Source organism: Heloderma suspectum, chromosome 11, assembly GCF_057233095.1.
Source record: "Heloderma suspectum isolate Gila_16-S chromosome 11, 16-S_ref, whole genome shotgun sequence".
In the NCBI taxonomy this organism is placed as follows: domain Eukaryota; kingdom Metazoa; phylum Chordata; class Lepidosauria; order Squamata; family Helodermatidae; genus Heloderma; species Heloderma suspectum.
The window spans coordinates 25,660,270-25,683,622 of NC_139468.1; the positions used below are offsets into that span (position 1 = coordinate 25,660,270).

At 46.5% G+C, this 23,353-nt stretch overlaps 2 protein-coding genes across 2 annotated transcripts in view; both read left to right on the forward strand.

Moving 5' to 3' along the window:
• TMC3 (transmembrane channel like 3) overlaps nt 1–5,684 on the forward strand; it is a 46,266-nt gene extending 40,582 nt beyond the window's left edge. The window contains exons 21-22 of the mRNA XM_084816433.1: nt 222–531; nt 4,466–5,684. Coding sequence (XP_084672559.1) covers nt 222–531; nt 4,466–5,327 — 1,172 coding nt within the window. The 3' untranslated portion in view covers nt 5,328–5,684. The remainder of the gene's footprint in view (nt 1–221; nt 532–4,465) is intronic.
• A 5,056-nt stretch (nt 5,685–10,740) lies between these two features.
• On the forward strand, nt 10,741–23,281 carry STARD5 (StAR related lipid transfer domain containing 5). Its single transcript, XM_084817250.1, has 6 exons — nt 10,741–10,838; nt 14,755–14,804; nt 15,672–15,804; nt 16,801–16,918; nt 19,404–19,497; nt 22,203–23,281. Exons 1-6 carry the CDS (start codon nt 10,749–10,751, stop codon nt 22,348–22,350), a joined length of 633 nt encoding a protein of 210 aa, XP_084673376.1. The 5' UTR covers nt 10,741–10,748; the 3' UTR covers nt 22,351–23,281.
• Nucleotides 23,282–23,353: the final 72 nt, after the last annotated feature.

A 23,353-nucleotide genomic window follows, 5' to 3' on the forward strand; every position in this document is an offset into this window, starting at 1 on the left:
TGTAAACACAATGGTCATCCATCCCTACTCAGCTGAGAGTGGCCTCCATGCTCCCTCATGGCTGTGTAGTGCTGGTCCACCTGTCATTCAAGGAAGTGTATTGAATCTTCCCAATGAACCCCAAAGTGACTGCAGGGTTTGCTGGGACACTGTTTTGAAAACCATTGTTCTAGTTGATAACAGGAGAGAATATAATGGTTTCTTTTGTAATTATATCTCAGCCAGAATCCAAACTACTGAAGGGAATGAGAAACGGCCAGAGCAGGCAGGTGACATAATCAGCCAGGAGTCTTCAGTTCGGTCCTCAACGCCAAGGAAGAATGGCAGCGTGGTGAATTTTGAGTCTCCCAAAGGCAGCCGGATACAGACAATCTCTCAGTCTGTACCACAGCCTGAAGTAGTGAAGGCAGCCAGCCCAACCCCAGCAAATGCTACCCCAGTGGCTGCAATGCCTGTAGCTCCAATACCTGTCACTCCGACACCTTCTCTCCCCGCTATGCAGAAGCCTAGAATGGAACCTGCAGCCAACAGGTAAGCCCTTCTCTTTGAGCTCTGAAGTGGATGTACACATCAAGCATTTCTAGCAGTTGCATTCCTGGGCAGCTCAGTCCTGGGCCCAGTGCTCTTCAACATTTGTATTAATGACTTGGAGGAGGAGGTGCAGGGAACGCTGATCAAATTTGCAGATGACACAAAATTGGGTGGGATAGCTAATACTTTGGAAGACAGAAACAAAATTCAACATGATCTGGATAGACTGGAGCGCTGGGCAGAAAGCAACAGAATGACATTTAATAGGGATAAATGCCAAGTTCTGCACCTAGGAAAAAGAAACCAAATGCACAGTTACAAGATGGGCGATATGTGGTTCAACAACACTACAAACGAGAAGGATCTTGGAATCGTTGTCGATCTCAAGCTGAATATGAGCCAACAATGTGATGTGGCTGCAAAAAAGGCCAATGCCATTTTGGGCTGCATTAATAGAAGCATAGCTTCCAAATCCTGGGAAGTACTAGTTCCCCTCTACTCAGCACTGGTTAGGCCTCACCTGGAGTACTGTGTCCAGTTCTGGGCACTACACTTTAAGAAGGATGCAGACAAACTGGAGAGGGTTCGGAGGAGGGCAACAAAGATGATCAGGGGACTGGAAACAAAGCCCTATGAAGAGAGACTGAAAGAACTGGGCATGTTTAGCCTTGAGAAGAGAAGACTGAGGGGAGAGATGATAGCGCTCTTCAAGTACTTGAAAGGTTGTCGCAGAGAGGGAGGCCAGGATCTCTTCTCGATCATGCCAGAGTGCAGGACACGGAATAATGGGCTCAAGTTACAGGAAGCCAGATTCCAGCTGAACATCAGGAAAAACTTTCTGACTGTTAGAGCAGTACGACAATGGAACCAATTACCTAGGGAGGTAGTGGGCTCTCCCACACTGGAGGCATTCAAGACGAGGCTGGACAGCCATCTGTCAGGGATGCTCTGACTTGGATTCCTGCATTGAGCAGGGGGTTGGACTCGATTGCCTTGTAGGCCCCTTCCAACCCTACTATGCTATGATTCTGTTCATGCAACAGCTTAACATGTATGAATGCACCATCATAGCTGAGAATCTGTAGCTCCTCTTCCTTCCACCCCAGGTAACATCTTGCCAGACAAAGAGATCTGGAGATCTTGAAAGCTTGCCCACAATGCTGGGCATTTTGAGTTGGTCCTAATAAAGGATTACCATGAATTTGGGTATATTGAAGAGGTTAAACATTAAAACAGCGCAAGCTATAGTGTAGAGCAGTTCTCAAATTATGTGGGAAAAGTTGTATTACATCCATAATCCCCACTCCCTGGTTCCTCCATTTTAGCCAAAGTTCAGTCACTGCCACTCTCTCTCTTTCTCTCTCACGCACGCACGCACAGACACACCTGTAGCCTTTTCAAAAACATTAGCTATGGAGGCCATCACCAAAGGTAAAGGGGCTGAAACCTCTGTGCCACCACAAAGGATTCTGAGGGCAGGAAAGAGATCTAGGGTGCACATTCAGTTTACATGGAGTAGTGACACATGAACAGAGAGTGCATTTGGTAACACACCCATTTGGTAACTAGGGATGTATAAGACATTAATTTCAGTTTGTTTTTCATCAGGATTTACTCAGTTTGCACCTTCCGGACTGAACACAGACTCAGACACAGTCTGCAGTCAAAGTCCATACATTTCTAATCTTGCAATGTGATTCGTGGACCCAAAGAAATTGCACAACATGCGTACATTTGAAAAATGTGCATGGAAAAAATGCCTACTTATGAAAAATGCACACACAGGCACTTAAATCAATGGGAGAAGAAGAATGCATACATTTCAAAGATGCACAGAACTGATGCATACATCTGGGAAAATAAGCACAAAAATACCCATGGATTTTCACATGAATAGAAAAAAAAACAAAGCTCAAAATCTGATACAGACTTGAGTCAGAACCAGGTTTGAGATGGAATTTGGAGAGCTTGAGTTTTGGCTGGCTGTGTGTTGCAAGGGATGACTGCTAGCAATTCCCAAGCTGTCTTTCAGGGACAGCTGAAACCGCCATTACAGATGGTATCAGCAGCAGCATCAGTATTTCTATACTGCCTTTCTGAGTTCCACCAAGGTAGTTCACAAAACAATTCCGAAAACACAAAACCATATTCAAATAAAACCATAGTAAGGGTTTGATCCTATGCATGTTCAGACAGAAAAAAGTCCTACAACTCCCAGCATTCCCCAGCCAGCCATGCACAGCTTCTTCTTTTTCCCTAATGCCTCATACCTAACATCATTCTGGGGCATTGTGGGAAGGAGATGGAAGTCAGCCACAATACCCCCAAAATGGTGAAGAAAAATTGGAGAAAGTTCTTTGAAGTAGAGTTTTGTATTGGGGGGGGGAGGGGGGGATAAGAAAAGGAAAATCTCAAACTTATCTGAGAAAAAATGTCTCATGACAAATTTCAGTGCAGTTCTGGTTGTGATTTTTCGGGGTTCACCACCTTCCCCAGGGCCTTCCAAACATTAAATTTCTGAGAGATGATTGTAAATACATCTTGTCTTGTCTCTTAACATAGATGTTTATAATACTGCCACTTGACTAAAACCCCTGTAGCAGGTGTGAGGGGGCAGTATTGTATCCAGATCCAGGGAAGAGGCAGTGTTAGTGCTGTGCCAAAATTTCCCCTCCATTTTCCTGAAAGTTTTCTTCCCCCATGAAAGAGACTTCTGCTTTTCTGCCCCATTCTCAGGGCATTTTATAATTTATTTTGGTTGTGTTTTTGAGCTTACTTAAACACTGTGAGGTGACTGAGGGTGCCGTGTGTGTTTTTTTGTTCTATTACATGTCTCTTCATTACTCTGCAGCCACCCAGGCTGCCTGCACTTTCTGATCTGAAAAAGCCCTATGAGAGGAATTACCTCATGATGTCTTCCCCTGGACGTTAACTGAAGAAGGGATGTACCGTGAATCCTGGCCGGCCAGGAACGCAAATGGTGGCAGCCGTAGCCGCCGCCGTTTGCGTCCCTGCAGTCAGCCGTGATAGGCTACGTAAATGTTTACGTAGCCTATCACGGCTGAGTGAAAAAAAACCCGCGCGTACGCAAATGGCGGCGCCCATGGGCGCCGCCATTTGCATTCCTTATTTTGGCACGTGTAGTCTACATAAACATTTACGTAGACTACGGCGAAAATAGGGGGAATGCAAATAGCAAAATAAGGAATGCATTTGCATATGCGCGGTTTTGTTTTGTTTTTTCCACTCAGCCGTGATAGGCTACGTAAACATTTATGTAGCCTATCACGGTTTTTTTTTTAAATCTAGCCGTGATAGGCTATGTGAATCTTTACGTAGCCTATCACATTTTGGGGGGGGGTACTGGAAATGGCAGCGGTGGCAGCCGATCGGAAGACCAGCCGCCGCAGCCACTGCCGCCGAACCGCCGCCGGAGCCGCCGCCACCAGGGAGATTCACCAAAGGTAAGTCCCGTCCTGGGGGGGGCGGGGGGGGGAGACCGTTTCGCCACCGACTTCGGGGGGCCGAATGCGCTGGCATTTGGCCTCCCTGAGATTCGTGGCGAAATTCTCTGACATCCCTAAACTGAAGTGCCAAAACCCGAGGAGGCTACAGGTTGCTGGAGAGATGATTCTACAATGAAAGAGAAGGCAATCACGCACACTCCTTGCCCACTTCATAAGGAAAGTAAGCACAAGCACCCCGAACCCAGCCCATGAGAATTTCCCTGACATTTTTGTCTCCTTTGAATTTCTTTTTAAAAACCAATTTCTTTTCTATCAAATTGAATGAGAATTGTTGAAAAAAATGTAGAATACATTTTTGGCATAGCACTAATCACAATACCATGCCCCTTTCAATGATTTCATTGAAGGACGCCCATTTGAAAGCAAGCTGATGTAGACTAAACCTGTTGGCCACTCTCTCTCTCTAGATACCCAACTACTGCCCATGGGAGTGCAAGTGAACTCTGCAAAGCTAAGGCTTACACTCCCGCAAAGTTCAAGAAGCACGTAGAAGACGTTCATTCAGAGCCTCTGTTTAGGAAGAGCCTCCGGCAAATCAATCCAGAGGCTCGTGGTGCCACCGGAGCTCTCCCTTTTGTGAGCCGTAGAGCTCACACGGCCAGGTACTTTATTGTCAATGAGCACGAACCCCGCAAGAAAATCCTCCGCTCAACTACCCGGCTGCCAAGGAATTTCCGAATGGACGACTCGGGCGAGATAGTTGAGTTGTATCCGAGAAACGTCCGAAGGTACATGGTTCGGACGCCGCACCGGGCATACTCACCTCATTTCAGTGAAGACGAGGAAGAGGAGGAGTTAAGGAGGAGTGTGGCTGGTCGATCTCATCGCCCACGGTCACTTTCTGATCTCCGAGCAGCACCCTGTTTCTATATTGGGGAGTGTGGCGACAGCCAAATTCTGACCAGCAAGGCCCTGGCGAAAATGCACTACAAATCTTGGGAAGATGGCTTTGGGCTAGCGTTTGACAGGCCCCCCCATGCCCACCGAAAGATTCATGTGAAGAACATTGAACTGGACCAGCCCTACCCAGAACACCATGTGAAGGCAAAATCCAAACACAAGCCCAAACCATCCCCAACTGAGTCCGACTCCATTTCGGTCGGCTCCAGTAGCGACCAGCCAACCAGTGGCAACGATCAGTACATCCAGGTCATTCATAGCAAAGACAAGTATCTGAAATCTGGAGCAAAACTAACCAGGAAGAAATCCAAGACTGGTGTTGACTTAAACATGGTTGAGGCTAATGAACTGATATGCTCTAATGTCTAGGGGGGAAGCTATATCATTCCAGAATCATTAACCAGAGCACTCTGCGACGTTGAAGTCCTCAATTGTTTCTGTATAGTTTAAACCAGGGATAGGCAACTTGTAGGCCACAATATCTGGAGGTCCACAAGTCCCACTAGCCTAGCCAGCATAGCCAATGGTGAAGAATGATTGGAGTTCCAGTCCAACCACATCTGGAGGGTGCACATGCCCCATCTTTGCACTAAAGAAGCTAAAGTAAAGTAAATTAATCCCATTCCCTGTACTGAGCAAGATTCTCTCTATTCAACCATGCTTGGCTGAATTATATTGCTGTAAAATTGTATTGTAATGTTAGAGACAGGCATTAAAAAGCATTTGAAACAAGCATACGGGAACATCAGGTGAAGCTTATTCCACCCTCTTATGAACCCTGGTGTTTTTAAGCTACTGGATTCTGGCAAAACACCACCCGTCTCCATCACTGTGCTAACTTGCCAGACTAGGGAGCTGCCATCTTACCCTCTACTGCACTTAAGACACCACCAGTGGCTGGAGGGTTCTAATTCAACAGTTGTCACGTGGTACAAGTAGGCCAATAGGGTTCCCCCTGACTGTATAAAATGACCCAGACTGGTTCTTCACATTGAGTTAGGTTGTTATTGTGTGAAGACTGAGCTATTTTCAAATCGTCAGCCTAATTATCAGCTCTGTGCCTGTCCTGCCTTGACACTGGGCATATGTGTTTAATAAAATGTTAACTAGCAGTACTTAGTATGTGGTTGAGCAACTACCTCTGACTGAACCCTCTTCTTAATCTCAGCGTGTGTTACTTATTCTGCTTCTGTTTCCCACAGTGCCGATTTCCAAAGTATCCGTTGAAACTGCAGACCTTTTCATTGGTATTTTATTTATTTAAAATGATGTTTAGGCTGCCTTTGAGGGTGGAACCCTCTCAAGGGGGCAGCACAGAAGATAAAAACCATGCAAAGTGGGTACAATAAAAATCCGTAAGTACATATTCAATAAAGGTTCACAAAAAACAGATTAACCCATAATAATAAATAAAAAGCAGAAATGACCACTAGAACCAGCAGCCCAAGACACAACAGGAAAGCCAGTGAAAATAGGTGGGTCTTTGGAGCTTTCCTGAAGGACAGCGAAGAGGGGCCTGATGAACCCCAGATGGAAGCAGATTCGAGAGCTGAGGGGCATGGATCTCCCGTGGCGCATGTGATTTGAATCGATACAGATGCTTTGGAGTACAACTCCCATCAACCACAACTATTACTGATGCTAGATGGGGCTGATGGGAGTTCTAGTCCAAACCATCTGGAGGCCACCAGTTTGGGCAAGGCTGTCTTCAAGATTAACAAATGTATTAGGAACATAGGAAACCACCATATACTTAGGGCATCTCTACACCAGCCTAAAATCCTGCATTTAAAATGGGGCTTTCTGCTTCCATTTTAAATGCAGGATCAGGACGACTCCCTTTTTCACCCAATTTCTTTCCCTTCTCCCCTTTCCCCCTCCTTCTCCCAGTATCTGAGTCTTTCATTATCTTTCATTGATCTCGCTCCTCTTCTTGCCGCTATTCCTCTTTTCATGGAGGGAACTCAAGCGGAACACAATGGGGTAATTTGATAGCTCCTTATCTGCGATCTATTTAAAAACGGAACAAAGGGCATTTAGTGCAGGAGACGCCTTGGAGGTTCACGGCGTCATGTAAAGAGCCCACTAACTTCTGTGAAGGAGCGATCTCAGTCAAAGGATAAAAGCTCTGTGTGAAGAAAGCCCAAGTCAGATCAGTGGAGGCTGGTGGCTCTGATTTCGGTGGGGCTGTAAATCCATTCTGAGCTTCAGACTGAACCAGCCAGAACTCTGAAAACAAAGCTATCCAAGGTGCTGAACCTTATCCCCAAAATGGGTTCAGTATCTTGGATCACTCCTTTAGAGTTCTGTCTAGTTCTGACTGGAACCTGGAAGGCATTCACAGCTCCACCAAAATCAGAGTCACCAGCCTCCACTGCATCAGACCCTTGGTCCATGTAGCTCCGGATTCTTTCTTCATTGACTGTCAGCCACTCTCCAGGATTTTCCTACCTCTACCTGGAGATGCCAGGGACTGAAGCAGAGATCTTTTGCAAGCAAAGTATGTGTTTCACCCCTGAGCTACAGCCTGCATGGGGTCATCCTCACTTGACATCCCACAGGTGAGTGGGGTATATCATAACAAAGCCAGAAAGCCAAGCAATTCAAGAGAGAGGTGTGTCACATCGTGATTCGGAGCACAAATGAAAACAACGTTCAGTCCAAAGAGTAAAAGATCAGGTCAGTGTGAGTGTGTCCCAACTGCTGATGAACCAGCAAAGCAACATGAATCATGTCCAGAAACACCCAGAGAGGGGTAATAATGAACTGAAACTACCCCCACTCTCTGTTAAGTCCAAATCTGATAGTGTCAAATCAAATCTACACATGCATTCCAGCTGAGCTGCTTGAAGGGCTTCCCTTTGAAAAAATGAATATATGCCAACATGGGTCAACTATCACCCTTCTGCCACTACTCAGGTAGGTAAGATTTATTTATTTATTTATTTACTCACTTACTTACGTACTTACTTACAGTATATACCGTTCCACATCAGAAGATTTCAGAATGATGAACTGCAAAAATAAAAGAATAAAACACCATGTTAAAACAATTAGAACATTTTAAAAAGAAACCAGTTCTGATAAGATCAAATTTAATAAACCGCAGCTGGTCACTCAAGGAAGGCTTCCCAAAATAACAATGTTTTCAGGAGGCTCCGGAAGCAACACAACATTGGTGCCTCCCTGCCATCTAAAGGCAAGGAGTTCCATAGGAAGGGGGCCACCTGTCAGGAGCGCCCTAGCTGCCTCTTACAGTCCCCTCCAATAGCCAGCAAGACAAAGATGAAAGGGATTCTTTCCAAGTCTTTATTCCTTTACAACTTAATGACTCTTTCAGATGCTAATCACCAGCGACTAAGCACGGAACTGCACTGGGGTAGTTAGCAGAGAAGCCTAAGCTCCAGGTAAGGCAGTTGGTCCCCGTTTGAAGGACAAGAGTGGGAAGACTCTGAAATTATGGGCTATGGTGAGGTCCTCCCTCTTACACTTGGGTCCTCGGGACGCGAGCGTTGTCGTAGCGCCAAGCGGGCAAAGTGCCTCCTCTTGGCGCCCTCCATCTGGCACCACTCCCTGCGTCTGCGCCGAGCATCCAGCAAAACCCCTCCCCCACCCTCTCGCTGCCAGGGTCACCATCTCTCTCAGGAATGCAGGCAGGAGGAATCTCTTGATGAGTGAGCTCCTCTCCCACGGGTTGTTGCTCTTCCTCAGAATCAGAACTGCTCTTGGGTTCTATGGGCTCAGTTTCCACCCTGACATCACCACACTGAAGGCTGTTTTCCTGGTGGACTCCAGCCAGGCCATGGGTCCATTGTGGAACCACCAGGAGCATGCCCTCTGATGACCTCAGTCATCAGATACAATGGATGCAAGTTGCACATTCATGCGACACCTCTCTCTCTCTCTCTCTCTCTCTCATTACTGGCCCTTCTGGCCACACTGTGTAGTAGCATTCCCCACACCACCACCACCAGTCTTGCATAACTCAGCTTCAAGGCACATGTTTTTTTCAGGCAGAAGGTCCCTGGTTCAATCCTGCCCAAGGAGTAGTTGTCCAAAACCTCTGGGGGCACTAAGGTGGGGTAAGCTGGTGTCCTTTCTGAATGCAAAATGCTGGCTTGGCAGCCAATACAGTTGCTCCTGCTTTCAGTAACAGCAAAAATTAAAAATGTAGGGATAAAAGGAAAGAAGCTTTGCTACTACCACTGTGAAGCGTGAGCTTCACCCTCGAGAAACTATTGGAGAGTCTCTCCTGGCCTTGGTGGAATTGGGCCATTTCACTGCTCACATATAGGATAGTGTCCATTTGCACCCAGCTTTCTTATAGATCTGCCAACTGAGAATGCCATTTCATGACAAAGTGGCATCTGTCCCGTAAAAGTTCATGCCACTATCCAGTTATTCATCACTAAGGTACCACAGGCTCTTTGCTGATTAGTAGCATTTTCTAGTATATTTTGTACAACACAGCTTTAAAAGGGGAACTGCAAAAGGTTACCGAAGGCACCCCCTATCTGAAAGGGCCATCTATTTCAGAACCTAATGCAGGGACAGGTAACCTGGAGCCTTCCAGATGTTCTGGACTATAAGTCCAGCCAATGGGAGTTGTCAAAAACATCTGGAGGGCACCAGATTGCCTGTCCCTGATGTATGCCCAGTATTCTTCCCACTTCCATGAAACACTGGACATAACTTTCCCATAATTTGGGACATTTCCACTGCAAAGTCCTCACTTACTTTGGAAATTCTAGTCTGGCAACCCCATTGACAAATGAGACTTAGTCCTATAGTGGAGAATAAATATAAGACCTCCAAAAGAAACCCCTTTGGAGTGCTATGGTTAAGCTTTGGCACATTCATTTTTTTTCACCTGTGCAGTCAGCCCCTGAGCATGTACAGAATGCTTTCCCTTCATAATGAATTACCAGCTTCCACACATCTTTCAGAAAAGGGGCAGAACAGAGAGTGATGCCATCAGACAACTTCCCAGAACTAAGCACCAGCTGCCACCAAGACAATCATTATCGATCTCCTACCCCTACGGTTGCCACCTTTCTTTAGCGCATGGCTCCTGTAGCTTCAACTCCGTGATATGAAGAAATCCAGATGTGCCATTTAACTAGGGTGGGGTGTATGCGTTGTGTTTTTTCCACACACAGCCTTCCTGTATTTCAGACCCTGCAAGCTCAGGCATCAGGAATGGCTCCATCTCTCCTCCCCTCAGGCTCTGTACAGAAGCTGAATGTGACACCCTCAAAATTGGAAGTATTCATGGCCAGAGACACCCCTGGACTGAAACCTGAAATGATCGCCCCTGGAGATCTTCACCAGGCGCCTCCCTTTTCTTTTCTTGGCATTGCGGATGGCATGAAGAGGTGCGTTTCGGGGGTGGGGCTTGGGGTGGGGGGGCGACCCTCGCCCATGGCCATCTTTCAGCCGGGTCTACCTCACCGGGTTGTTGGGAGCATAAAACGGGGAAGGGAGAGGAACGCGTACGGTGTCTCGAGCTCTGTGAATGAAGGCGCCGAGGGCAGGGAGCGACTCAGTGGGCTCGCACTCCGGGCGGGACGCGCCTCTTCCGTTTACGCGGAAGCCACGAGCCCCGCCACTTGCGCCAGCGAGGCTTCCCGGGAAAAGCGGGAGGCGGCGGAGGCGGCGCGATGACCGCCGACGGGAGCGCCTCCGCGCGAAGGCTCGGCCCCTTTTCTGGGCCGGACTTCCCGGCAGCGCTTCCCTCCTCCAGCCCGCCGGGGCGTCTCGCCCCGCCTGCGCTTGGCACTCTCACTCGCCATGGATTACCGGGAACTCGCCAGCAGGGCTGCGGAACACATGCAAAGCTATCGGAAGGATCCCAGCGGCTGGCGCACCTGCAAACGCTCGGTGAGCCTCCCTCCTTCCCGGCCGCGAGCGGCCAGTTGGTCCCCGCAGATGGGCAGATGGAGGTGGGCAATTCCGGCGGATCCATTCGCGGCGGCGGCTGCCGCACCCCCAGCGTGACTGTACCCCTTTAGAGTGCAGGTGGGGGGTGCGTTTTTGAACACCCCCCCCGGGTAAACCAGCAACAACAGCAACAACATTTCCCTGGATGTAGAAAGCATATCTAGGAGAGAGATGCTACCTCCGAACTCTCTCCTTGCCGTGCTACATTTCTACTTGCAGGGAGGGTTTCTTTTTTTTCCTATTCTTTTCTTTTATGTGGCGGTGGGGGGGATTCAAAATGTGTTTCTCCCTCCTGCGCCCTGAAGTGATGCCACCATCACCTCGCATCTCATTTTTCTGGTGAATGTGTTCTTGAACAGCCTTCAAAATCTGGTGACTTTAGAAAAGCGGGAGTTGCAGCGAGCAACAGGAATGGATCCTCACCTGTCGTTTACCAGGGCTTTGAGGGGATCTGCCCCTGGTAAATCATCGCTGCCGCTTGGACAGATGTTTGTTTGTTTATTTATTTCACTCCCATACCGCCCAATAGCCAAATCTCTCTGGGCGGTTCACAAAAATTAAAACCAAAGAGCACACAATAAAACAAAATCAAATATATAAAACATTAAAACCACAGTATGTTGGAGATTGCTCTGAGAGGAAGTTTTTTTAATTGCGCACGCATGTGCACTGGAATTTTGAGCCAGGGTCTCCGGAAGTTGCCAAGGTTCCACAAGGAGTGATGTGCGGGGCTGTGCTGCCTGAGGCCATATTTCTAGTTCCTTGGTGCTTTGGGGTGGGGGTCAGCACAGAAATTACTGGAAAGGAACTGTAGCTCACACCTCAGAGATAGAGCATATACCTTGCACGCAGAAGATCCTACGTTCAATATCAGCATCTCTGGTTAAAAGAATCAGGTAGCAAGTGTGGACAGACAGTCCAAGCTGATATAAAGCAGCTTCCTCTATTCCTAAATTCTCTAAAGGCTCAATCCTGTGCATGTTCAGACAGGAAAAAAAGTCCCATAACTCCCATGCTGGCTGGGGAATGCTGGGAGTTGTAGGACTTTGTTCCGTCTAAAGATGCATAGGATTGCGCCCTTAGGCAAGTAGATGCATCTCAATTCCATGAATGCATGCATATAAATGTGTGGAGCATGGACGTGGGGAAAAAAATGACAGTGCACTGCTTCTTTTATCTTTCCCCTGGCTGGGCTATTTAAAAAATTAATTGTACTAAAGGCACAATCCAGTGTATGTTTAGACACACACACACAAAAAAAAGGACGGGAAGAACTCCCAGTATGCCCCAGCCAGCAGGCTAGGTGGGGCATGCTGGGAGTTGTAGGTCTTTTTTCTGTCTGAGCAGGCATAGGATTGTGCCCTAAGTGTGTTTGAGATACAGCTGTTCCGTTTTGATGCCCCTGGTGCCTTATAGGGTGGTGGGCACAGAGATTATTGAGGGGGGAAATGTTGCTCAATAGCGCAGCCTCTGCTTTGCATGTAGAAGGTCCCAGGTTCAATTCCCGGCATCTCCCAGTAGGGCCAGGAAAGATCCCTACTCTAGACAGGCTTACCAGTAAGCGTATTAGGCAATACTGGTCAGGCAGGGACCAACACTGGGTTGTTTCTGGCGCCTCCTGAAAACAGCAGCCTTCTGGGAGGCATCCCTTAATTGACCAGTTACGGTTTTTATTGGCCTTGTGTTTTTAAACTAGTGTAATTTTAATGTGGTGTTTTGAATCTTGTTATCCTCTTACTGTTTTATCCCTTGTGTTCACCACTCTGAAATCTGTTTTAGATATGGAGCAGTATATAAATATTGTAAATAAATAAATAATTATTGAACTGGATATTGAACTGGATATTGAACTGGATATTGAACTGGATATTGAACTGGATATTGAACTGACTCAATATAAGACAGTTCTGAAGTTCCTGAAAGTACAACCAGATCTGTTGTGGGGATCAGCATTCTGAAATGAAAGAAAAAAAGAAATGGCGGTGAGCAGTTTTGCTAACGCGCTCCATTTCCGAAACCAGTGCGGCTCGCTGAGTGATTAGATACAATTTCTGGAGGGTAGCCGGGTTAGTCTATTGCGGCAAAACCAACGAAGAGTCTTGTGCCACCTTTAAAGGCTACCAAATTTATTCTGGCCTAAGCTTTGATCAGATGCCTGGAGTATTCTGGCGACTTTCAAGTGTATATACAATACATATGGTGTGTGTGTTTGGGGGGGGGGGAAGAATTGTAAACAGTGATCCCACAAGGATACGATGTGCAGCAAGAGGAGGAAAAGCTTTAACAGTGTGCAACTTATAAAAGGTCAACAAGACAAAACATCCTTGGTGTGTGTGAGAGGAGGGGCCGTAGAGTGACACAGGGGTGTTTCAGTTTTTTCATCTGTGAATCCATTCCCCCCCAGTTTCCTTTTCTCTCGGATGCTTTTGTGTATCCCCACCTGCTGAGAATGGGCAAGGAAGAACATGATACTCGCTGCTCAGCCGGGAGAAGGAGGAGGAGGGGGAAAATGCCACCACCCTGCTGCCATTGGTGCATCCGAGGACATGCTACAGCATGACGCAGCTCAGCCGGGAGGAGGAAATGTGGCTTTCACTAAGGAAGCTGAGCTTATGCTATAAGGGCTCAGTGACTTTATTTCCAGTATTACCATTTACCTTGGGATACAGCAATGTTTTTATTGTGTTCTTTTCTTTTTAATCGTTTTTTCAAAAATGATTTTTTTTAATGTCAGGATGAATTTTACAGCAGGACCGTAGCCTAGTGATATCGCCCCTGCTTTGCATGTAAAAGGTCCCAGGTTTGATGCCCAGCATCTCCAGGTAGGGCTGGAAAAACTCCTGCCTGAAACCCTGGAGAGCTGCTGTTGCCAGTCAGTGTCGACAATACTGGGCTGGATGGACTAAGGGTCTGACGCAGTATAAGGCAGCTTCCTAGGTTCCTATGAATTAGCCACCCATTCTCCTAAGATGATGCGGCCAGAATGAATATTTCAAGCAGGCGGAGTCTTAATTTGAATTTGCTTGCAAACATTGCCCAGTTTCCAAATTTGAATCTCCCACTTCTGGATAGTGTTCCATTTAGGACAGGCTTCCCTGAGCTGGTCCCCTCCAGATGTCTTGGACTACAGCTCCCAATGGCTATGTTGGCTGGGGTTGATGGGAGATGTAGTCCCACATATCTGGTTTAGGATAGATGGTGGGGGGGGTTGTTTTTTAAATAAAGGTAGCAAGGTCCATAGGTGTAGCTGAGTTACTTTGTGGCAGCCACATTAACAAAGGGTAGTATCCAATTTAGTCTTAAACAGAGTAGACCTGTTGACATGAATGGGACTTAGTTATGACTAACTTAAGTTTCATTCATTTCAATAGGTCTACTCTACACAGGACTAACATTGGATGCTACCTAAGGTCTCTTCTAGCACCTTAACAACCAACAGACTCTAGTCCACGGAAGCAACTTACACTATCATAAATCTGTCAGTCTTTAAGGTGCTGCAATACTCTTTCTTTTTAAAGGCGCTGCATCTGGAAAGTCAGTCTTTAGCATTTTTTGCCCTGAAATTCCAACAATATAATCACTACACCACTTAATATAATCACTTAAGCCATTCTCTCTTCCTCTGCCCCGTTCTCCAGCCACAGTATGGGGATATTAATTCTAACCTACTTTACAGGGCTGTTGTGGGGAATCCTGAGATAATATGTATGTGGAGTGCCTCAGTCCAAAAGTGCTATATAATACTGACGATAGTGATTCTGAAATCTAGGAAGACCTCACTCAGAAAAATTTGTATACACAAAAAATAAAATGATTATATTAGGTCTTTTTTTAATTATTTATTCTATTTTCCTAGAATGAAATTTCTATTTCTTGGAGACCATCAGCTGAGTTTCATGGAAACCTGTAAGTAAGGCTGTACAAAAATTGAGCATATTTGTCATGGGGGCAATCACTTGGGAAATAAGGTTGTGTCTGCCCCCATCACCTTTGTCGCAGTTATGGCTGCTTTTCTTTCCAAGGAAAAGTGGGCACCTTAAGTGTGCTTTTTTAAAAAAAGTGTGAATAACATAACATGGAGCTTGGGCTTAAGATGCAAGTACAACATTCAAGGCAAAGGTGCCAGTAATGAAGGATATGGGGGTAAAATTATAGACAACTAGATGATCAACACAAGATTTTGGTTCATGAGGATCATGGGATCGTTTGAACATCTTTAATGAGATCTGGGTTTTTTCTGTAGGGTCAGGTAGAATCTGAAATTGCGAGATAAACCAGAACAGTAGATGAAGATGGAATATGATGCAGACTCATTTGTCTCCCTGTGCAATTATGAATAGCTGATCTTGTGAAATACCACTGATCTGGAACTAGTCCAGCCCCTAATTATATTCACTTGGAAGTGAGGGTAAATTAGCCCATTTTAATGTATCAGACTAAGAAGCTGGAATTTGGGGCTGTACTACTTCAGACTGTAGGTTGACTGTGCTCTGAAAACAAACAAAAAACATTGTGCAGGTAGAAAGCTAGCACATCAGGGAGATGGATATGCTAACAGTTCTCTCTAATGTGCTAGTTTACTACATGCTGGGATTTGTTTACTTTTTCAACATGAAGGAGCATTAAAAAGATACAGTTCAAAATAGAACCCTGCTCCCTCATGCGCTGGAGGACTCTGGCATCTATTGCAGAGTTTGGAGATGGATGACTTGACAATATAGAAAAAAAGAGTTTTGGTTTTGGTTGTCCCTCTTGTTCTTTATTCCCGAAAAGATACAAAGCAGAAGGAATTATGCCTGCAAAACCAGAAGATGTGTTTAAATGTATAAAACCAGAGACTGGAGGACTTAGAGAAAAATGGGATCAAAATGTGAAGGAGGTGGTGGTCATTGAAACAATTGATGAAGTAAGTACATACTGGCAGCAGCAGCTGCCAACTGCTGTTGCTTCAGGGTGATGGGAAGCACAGGAGAAATTCCTGCCCTTTTATTGGGAGGCACTTGTGGAAATAGGGCATGCCTTAGTTAGCACTGTGCAAGAACCGTGCTTGCTGACTGGCTATCCACCATCATTGAAATTAGCAGCCTGTACATGTGCCAGTTGGGTGTATCTTCATCAGCACCATGTAAGAACTGTGGTTGCTGACTGGCTACCTGCCACCATGAACAATAGCAGACTCTACCTGTGCCAGTTGGGTGTGCCTTAGCACTGTGCAAATACTGTGGTTGCTGACTGGCTATGTGCCATCACATAGCAGCCTCTGTTATTAGCAGCCTCTACCCATGCCAGTTTGGCACCCCTTAGCACTGTGCAGAAACCATGGTTGCCAGCAGAGTATCCACCAGCACTGACACTAGCAGCTTGCACCCACAGCAGTTTGAGATTGCTGCTGCAAGCCTGTGCCCACTTACCTGGGAGCAAGTCCCATTGAACTCAGTGGGACTTAATTCTGGGTAGACATGCATAGGATTCCAGTCTAAATCTTACGTGGCAGTGGTTTTAATATTTCCTATTGCTTTTTATAATTTCAGCTTTATAATTGTTTATTGCATTTGTGGTTTTTGTGCTGGGAGGGTTTTTTCTGTTGGGGAGGGGGTTAGCTTTTCTTGACGTGCAAGCCTCTCTGGGAACTCCTGGGAGTTATAAGGGGGATAGAAATATAGAAAATATGCTTGAGAGTGGCAGACCCACCATGTGGTGTGCACTGTTACGTGGTTCCTGCTGGCACTAGGACAAAGTTCTTGTGACTAGCGTGATTTGCCTTTCTGATGCTCTGCTTTAGCATCTTGCTACATGCACAGTATGCACTATTCAATGTTCACCTGGTTAAAGATAATTGCATTCCTCTTCATTGTGCAAGCTGAGTCTAAATTTACAATGTGACCTGATTTGCCCTTTGCAGAAAGTCTGTATAACTAGAAGTACCACACCATCAGCTTTCATGAAGATCATCTCTCCGAGAGAATTCTTAGATGTGGTCCTGATTAAACAGGATGAGGATGGGACAATAGCGACTATGGGTAAGATGGTTAAATCCGACATATGAACCAGCTTACAGGACAGGTATGTTTGTGCGTGTGTGTGAACACGAATGGGCGCCACCAAACTGAGAAGGTGATGTTGGACAACCTGAACATTCTCTTCTGAGGCGCATGAGCTGTGATGGGTCATTCTCACATGCACATTGCTGCCTGATGCTACTGTCGTCTTGTGACAATTATGCATGTGTGAATCGACCTTCTGAGAACTGGTAGCTGTCCAACAGTGGTGTAGGTGAGAGACATACTTTTTTTTTACAAAAATGTAAAAAATGTATACAAAAATGTATATAGTAGCCCCCAGGAGTCATTGTCAATGTGTAGCTAGTACATCTGTGGAAAAGTTGCAGAAGTACCATTTCTAATATATTGCACAGAATCTGACATCCTGAAAACTTAAATTATGACTTTAAAAAGTCATAACACACAGCTCTACAATCCTGCACCGAAGGCGCTGACTGGTTACGCCGAATCAATATATGGAATTGAATGCCTCGCTGACCACACAGCATGCTTCTTGATGCTTGTTTTCTGTTTGGCATGGCCAGCTTACTAATCCTGCAGTGGCTGTAAAGGCCAGAGTGGCAGAATTCCCCTTCTACACAGTTCTTGACACAGCATGGTGTAGCAGAGCTCAGGCTCACAGGGATGCAGGGCTGGCATTTATGATTAGCAGGAATGCTGATGTAAACAGCATAAACTGTAAAGCTCTTTGATAAGCTTCCCCTGGGCTTTGAAAACCTGGCTGTTCAGGCGGGCATTTGGGGTGGGTTAGGGGTTGTTTTTTTTAGAGCAACGTTGTTTTGTTTAATGGACTATGTTGTATTTTGTGGTGTTATTTGTATTGTACGCCCAGAGTAGCTGGGTAGCCGGCCAGGCGGGCAGCTAATAAATCTAATAAATACATAAACAGCCACTCCCCTCCAGCTTCCCTGTTCCCCCCGAGCTCAGCTGCAACCTTCACATTTTCACAGCCACCATATATTGTTTTGAGCTATTCCTGTTGCAATGCAAAGTGTTTTGGAGTGGCTTGGTCATGAATGAGCAATTGAGACTCATTCGCTTTCCAAACACCTGCTCCCGGTGAAGAGGAAAACTGCCAGAACTGGGTTGTTGATATGAATCCACACAGCCGCCTGCATGTTGGTCTCGCCTTGGGAGTGCAGCTGGGGGGAATGTCATGATTAGTGTGCGCACTTCAACATTTACCATTACACTACTGTTGCCCAGCCTCTTTCTCCATAAGAAGGGCCATGCTGGACCAGACCAAGGGTCCATCTAGCCCAGCATTCTATTAACATCGTGGCCAACCAGCTGCCCATGGGAAACCCACAAGCAGGACAGGAGTGCGACAGGCAGCACCCTCTCGCCGCCCATGTTGCCCAGCAATTGGTGTGCATAGGCATACTGCTTCTGGTACTGGAGATAGCATATAGCCACCAGGACTCGTAGCCATTGATAGACTTCTCCATCTGTCATCTGTGATTGTGCTTGCCTGTTAAGGTCTTCTGCAGAGGCCCTGGTCCTTTGATATAGATCATCTGCAGAAGCTCTGTTCATCCTGATCCTGTGGAGGCCTCTGCTTGCATTTAAGTGAATGTAAGCAGAAGCTCCCTTCAACACTTGCTGCTCAACACAGCAAAGCCTGGAATAGGGAGGGTGGGGCCAGCACATGGTGGGAGGACTTTGGAGGCAGAGGTTGTGTGCTCCCTCCCCCTCCCCACTTTTCCCCCTCATGTATGCAGGTTGAATGCCTGTATAGGACCAGTTCTGGTCACCACACCTAAAAAAAGGTATTGTAGAGCTGGAAAAAGTGTCGAAAAGGGCAACTACAATGATCAAGGGGCTGGAGCATCTCCCCTGTGAGAGAAGGTTACAACAGCTGTGATTGTTTAGCTTGGGAAAAAGGAGGGTAAGGGGAGACATGGTAGAGGCCTACAAAATTATGCATAGTGTGGTGAAGGTGGATAGAGAGACTTTTTTCTCCCTCAAAATACTGATTGGTGGGCGATTCAGGACAGATAAAAGGAAGGACTTCTTCGCACAGCGCAGAGTTAAGCTATGGCATTCGCTACCACAGGATGCAGTGATGGCCACCAATTTGGATGGCTTTAAAAAGGGACTGGACAAATTCCTGGAGGAAAAGGTTATCCATGGCTACTAGTCTTGATGGCTATGTGCTACCTCCAGTACCACAAGCCTATGTACGCCAGTTGCTGGGGAACATGGGCGGGAGGGTGCTGTTGCTCTCATGTCCTGCTTGTGGGTTCCTGGTTGACAGCAGGTTGGCCACTGTGTGAACAGAATGCTGGACTGGATGGACCCTTGGTCTGATCCAGCAGGGCTCTTCTGATGTTCTTATGTAGTGATTTTGCTGTCTTGTGTTCACTGGTTTTAGAGGCTTTCTTTCCCCAAAACACTAAACAGGCTCTACCTTGCCTTTTTCTTATATCTCTTTTTCTTACAGCAACCAACGTGGAGCATCCCCTTTGTCCACCTCAGCCAAGCTATGTGAGAGGACTTAACTATCCCTGTGGCTGTTTCTGCATTCCTGCCCCAGGGTAAGATGTGCAGATGCATTCTACTGTCTCAAACATATATGTAAAGCAAGGGTGTGGAACCTCTCTCAGCCCAAGGGCCGAATTCCATTTCAGAGAAGCCCTCGGGGGCTGCATTCCAGTGGTGGGCAGGGTGAAAGGCAAAAAGGGCAGGGCCAGAATATCAGCGTATTTTAGCTTCAAGCTCTTACTGCCAGTATCTAAGCCTCAGGCATTTCAATCTCTTGGAAAACTGCACAGAAGTCAGGAAACCACCAAACTATAGGGGGTCGGGGGAAAGGACGGGACCAGGGGAAGGGTTTTGACCACTGGGGCCAAATCCGGTCCATTGAGGTTGTGCAGCCCTGATGTATAGAGTGTCTGTTGTTGGGGGGGGGGATTCCCAAAACGCTTGAGATAGTTTACACCCTATCTCTCTAGAAGTGAAAACCTCCAAAGTTTCTGAAAGATGCAATCAGCTTGCGATGGGCAAAACGGTTGACCACTATGTCAGCAGCCTCTTCCTGCTTCCTTTTGCAAAGGCTGCTGGGAGGCTGGGGCCGTTGAAGCCAGAGGATCGATACTGAGTTGCAGTGGCACCTAGTTCTACCTAGTGCTGTGCCGAAAAATCCTGCTACATTTTTTCGACTGTTCTCATCCCATTTGATAGAAAAGAAATTGCTTTCAAAAAGTAATTCAAAGGAGGAGAAATTTCAGAGAACTCCTCATGGGCTGGGTTTGTGGGGTTTGTGCTTACTTTACTTATGAGGTGGCCGTGGAGTGTATAGAGATTCATTGTACAATAATAGCTGTGGCAGCCTGTAGCCTCCTCGGCTTCCCGTACTTCAATTAAAGCCATCATGAGGAAGACATCATGAGGCAATTCCTCCCATGGGGCTTTTTCAGTTCAGGAAGTGCAGGAGGCCTGGGAGGCTGCAGAGCAACAGAAAGATGTGTAATAGAGAGGGAAAACACACACACAGCACCCTGGGCCACCTAGCAGTGATTAAAAGAAATAAAAAATTCTGCCTCAGAAAATTGGAAGCCTCAACATAGTTGATGCTGTTGCGACTTGCAGAAGCAGTGCAATAAGCCAAAAACCCTTCGGGGAGAAGAAAGAAGCTGTGCTACAGCCCCTGCCAATAGCGAGCCCTATCCGTGAAAAACTGTTGGAGAATTTCTCCTCCCAGTTTCTCTGCCCACAAATAGGCCGGAGAATTTTGAGAGGCCATTTGCGCACAGCTCTAGTTCTACCATACTGGAGCAGGCTTGTTGGCATCCCTCAGACCCCTTTCATTACCTTACGCTGAGAGCCAGTGTGGTGTAGGACTGAGTGTTGGACTGGGACTCAGGAGATTTGGGTTCTAGTCCCCACTCAGCCATGACACTCACTGGGTGACTTTGGCCAAAGTCCTCTCACTCTCAGCCTAACCTACCTCACAGGGTTGATGTGAGGATAAAATGGGGAGAAGAGGATCATGTGTGGCTCCTTGGAGTAAAGGTAGGATATTAATGTAACAAGTAAAATAGATAAATGCCTTAGCCACATGGGAGCCCTGCCACGTGCGTCCTGCCACTCCGATGATATCAGAAACCTCAGGTCATATGGGAAGAACCACAAGAACCAGGTTGCATTACTGCCTACTCCCAGATGATCTGAGGCTTCCCATGTTACTGAGTTGGCATGGGAAGGAAATATGAGCTGGGGCTCCAGTCCTGCCAAGGGAATGTTGAAAGGTGCAGTTTCTTTTTGCTTTGTATTGTTTGCCACCTTGAGGATCTTTCAATCAAAAGCCTTGGTATAATAAATAAACTTACCAATGGGATAACCCCAGTATATAACAGGGCCACATACAGTGGCTGCTGCAAGTTTGGGTAATGGCCACTAGTTTGGCTGGTCCTAAAGGGGGACTGGACAAATATATGGAGCATATATGCCAACAGCAAACTCTGGTGGTTGAGTGCCGATAACTTTGGAAGTGAAATACCCAAAATAAGGTAGTGGTTTGTATATACTAAATATGCAGAAGTTTATGTTTGTAAATTAAACATTAAAACAAGATGGAAATTAAGGTGGTGCGGGGAACTAAACTGGCCAAGGACTGAGCATGTTTAGTGACCTGCACAAGCCGTGGAATGTGGAAGGTGTCAGCTAGGGAGGGGGCATGGGTTGAAAACACTCCTCCCCCACTGGGAGTAGAGAGAGAGATTTGGTCTGCCTTGACTCGTAACGGTTCATAATATCATGGCTGGGATCCTGAACAACGGTCCTGTTAAGTGGTGGGGTTACACTGCAACATTTTGTTACATCTCTCGCTGTGAGCCACAGTGAGCTTAAATGGAGCCTCCATGATCAGAGGCAGTGTTACTCTGAATACCAGATGCTGTGGCCAAACAGGGAGAAAGGGCTGTTGCCTTTATGTCCCGCTTTGGGGCTTCCTGAAGACATCTGGGTGGCTGCTGAGGTTGGCAGGGCACTGGACTAGATGGCCCTTGGGTCTGATCCAGCAAGGGTGTTCTTTCATTCTCACAGTCACTCACCTGAAGATATATGCGTGTGAAGTCCTAGCAGAGCAAGAATTTTAAAAGAGTTTTTTTCATATCTGCTCAGTTAATGAAGCGTATGAAGATGTATCCATGAATCCTCCCTCGCCCTCAAGTCTGCATCTCTGCCTAAAAGGTGATTTCTGTTGACCTGTTTGGGGTTGGCTTGTTTGTTTCTCCTACAGGGAACCACTCAAGACCCAACTCATCAGCTTCTTTCAGACTGACCTAGCTGGCAGCCTCCCACAGACCGTTGTCGACTCCTTCTTTCCAAGCAGCATAACCGGTTTTTACAGCAATCTGACAAAAGCGGTGGTAAAACTTGTCGCTTAAACCAGATTTTTCCTTCTCAAGAGAAAAAAAAAAAAACTTAACCAGGGTGTGTATTTATAATTCTGCAACTGCACTTTTCAACTGCAGAAATGGGCACTAGATGTGGAATTCAGGATGGTGACGGTATCGGGGTATGATCTAGCCAAAGTGAAACTCTGGAAAATACCATTGATCTTAGATGAGGAAGACTTTAAACACATGTCTTGACATCAAAGGGGTTCGGAATGCTCACAGAGGTTCCCTGGGTCTGGGTGCAGGACTATAAGGCTATGGGCTTGGTGGGCATGCCTTAGTCACGCCGCTAGATCTCAGCATGAATCCCTGTAAATTTGCTCTTGTTCCTGGTGACCGAACCTGCAGAAGCACGCAGCACAGCTCTCGCTGAACGATACCATTCAGACAACAGATGTGGGTGCTGCGTTCTGAATGCTCCCTGACAAAAACAACTCCCTGCCTGTGTAAAGCTAGCATGTCATGGAGAAAAATTCTAGCTTAGTCTTTTCTCTGACATGCTAGTCTTCTGTGTGCAGGGAGATTTTTTTAGAGAGAAAAGCATTCAAGCATGTGACCACCTGAACATTAGGAGAAATTTCCTAACAGAAAGAGCTGATTGATCATGGAACAGGTTGTCTTGGGAGGTGGTGGGCCGACCTTCACCAGAGTATTTAAGCAGAGGCTGGATGGTCATCTGTCAGGGATGCTACAGTTGCATCCGGCACGGCAGGCCCTGCATTGAGTAAGGGGTCAGATATCCTTTCCAGCTCTATAATTCAGTCCTACCTGTACCATTTCACAGCTGCCCCATGTGATTCTGCTGATTGTGTAGCTCTGGCAATGACATTGTCCTACCTTACAGGGCTGTTGTAAGGTGCTATTGTACAGTTCATGCTGTGTGATTTAACAATAAAAAGGATGGTGCTCTTAAATTGTTACCGATCTATTACTATTATATGCTTGCGTCACAGCTGGAAAGTCTGTAAGCATAGTCAGCCGTGGCACTTAA

Bases quoted from the DNA above. Each gene is read 5' to 3' on its own strand.
- STARD5 (XM_084817250.1), top strand. From the start codon at position 10,749: ATGGATTACCGGGAACTCGCCAGCAGGGCTGCGGAACACATGCAAAGC. The intron at 16,919-19,403 runs GTAAGATGGTTA...TTTTTCTTACAG, and splicing joins TGGGACAATAGCGACTATGG to CAACCAACGTGGAGCATCCC. The intron at 19,498-22,202 runs GTAAGATGTGCA...TTTCTCCTACAG, and splicing joins TTCTGCATTCCTGCCCCAGG to GGAACCACTCAAGACCCAAC.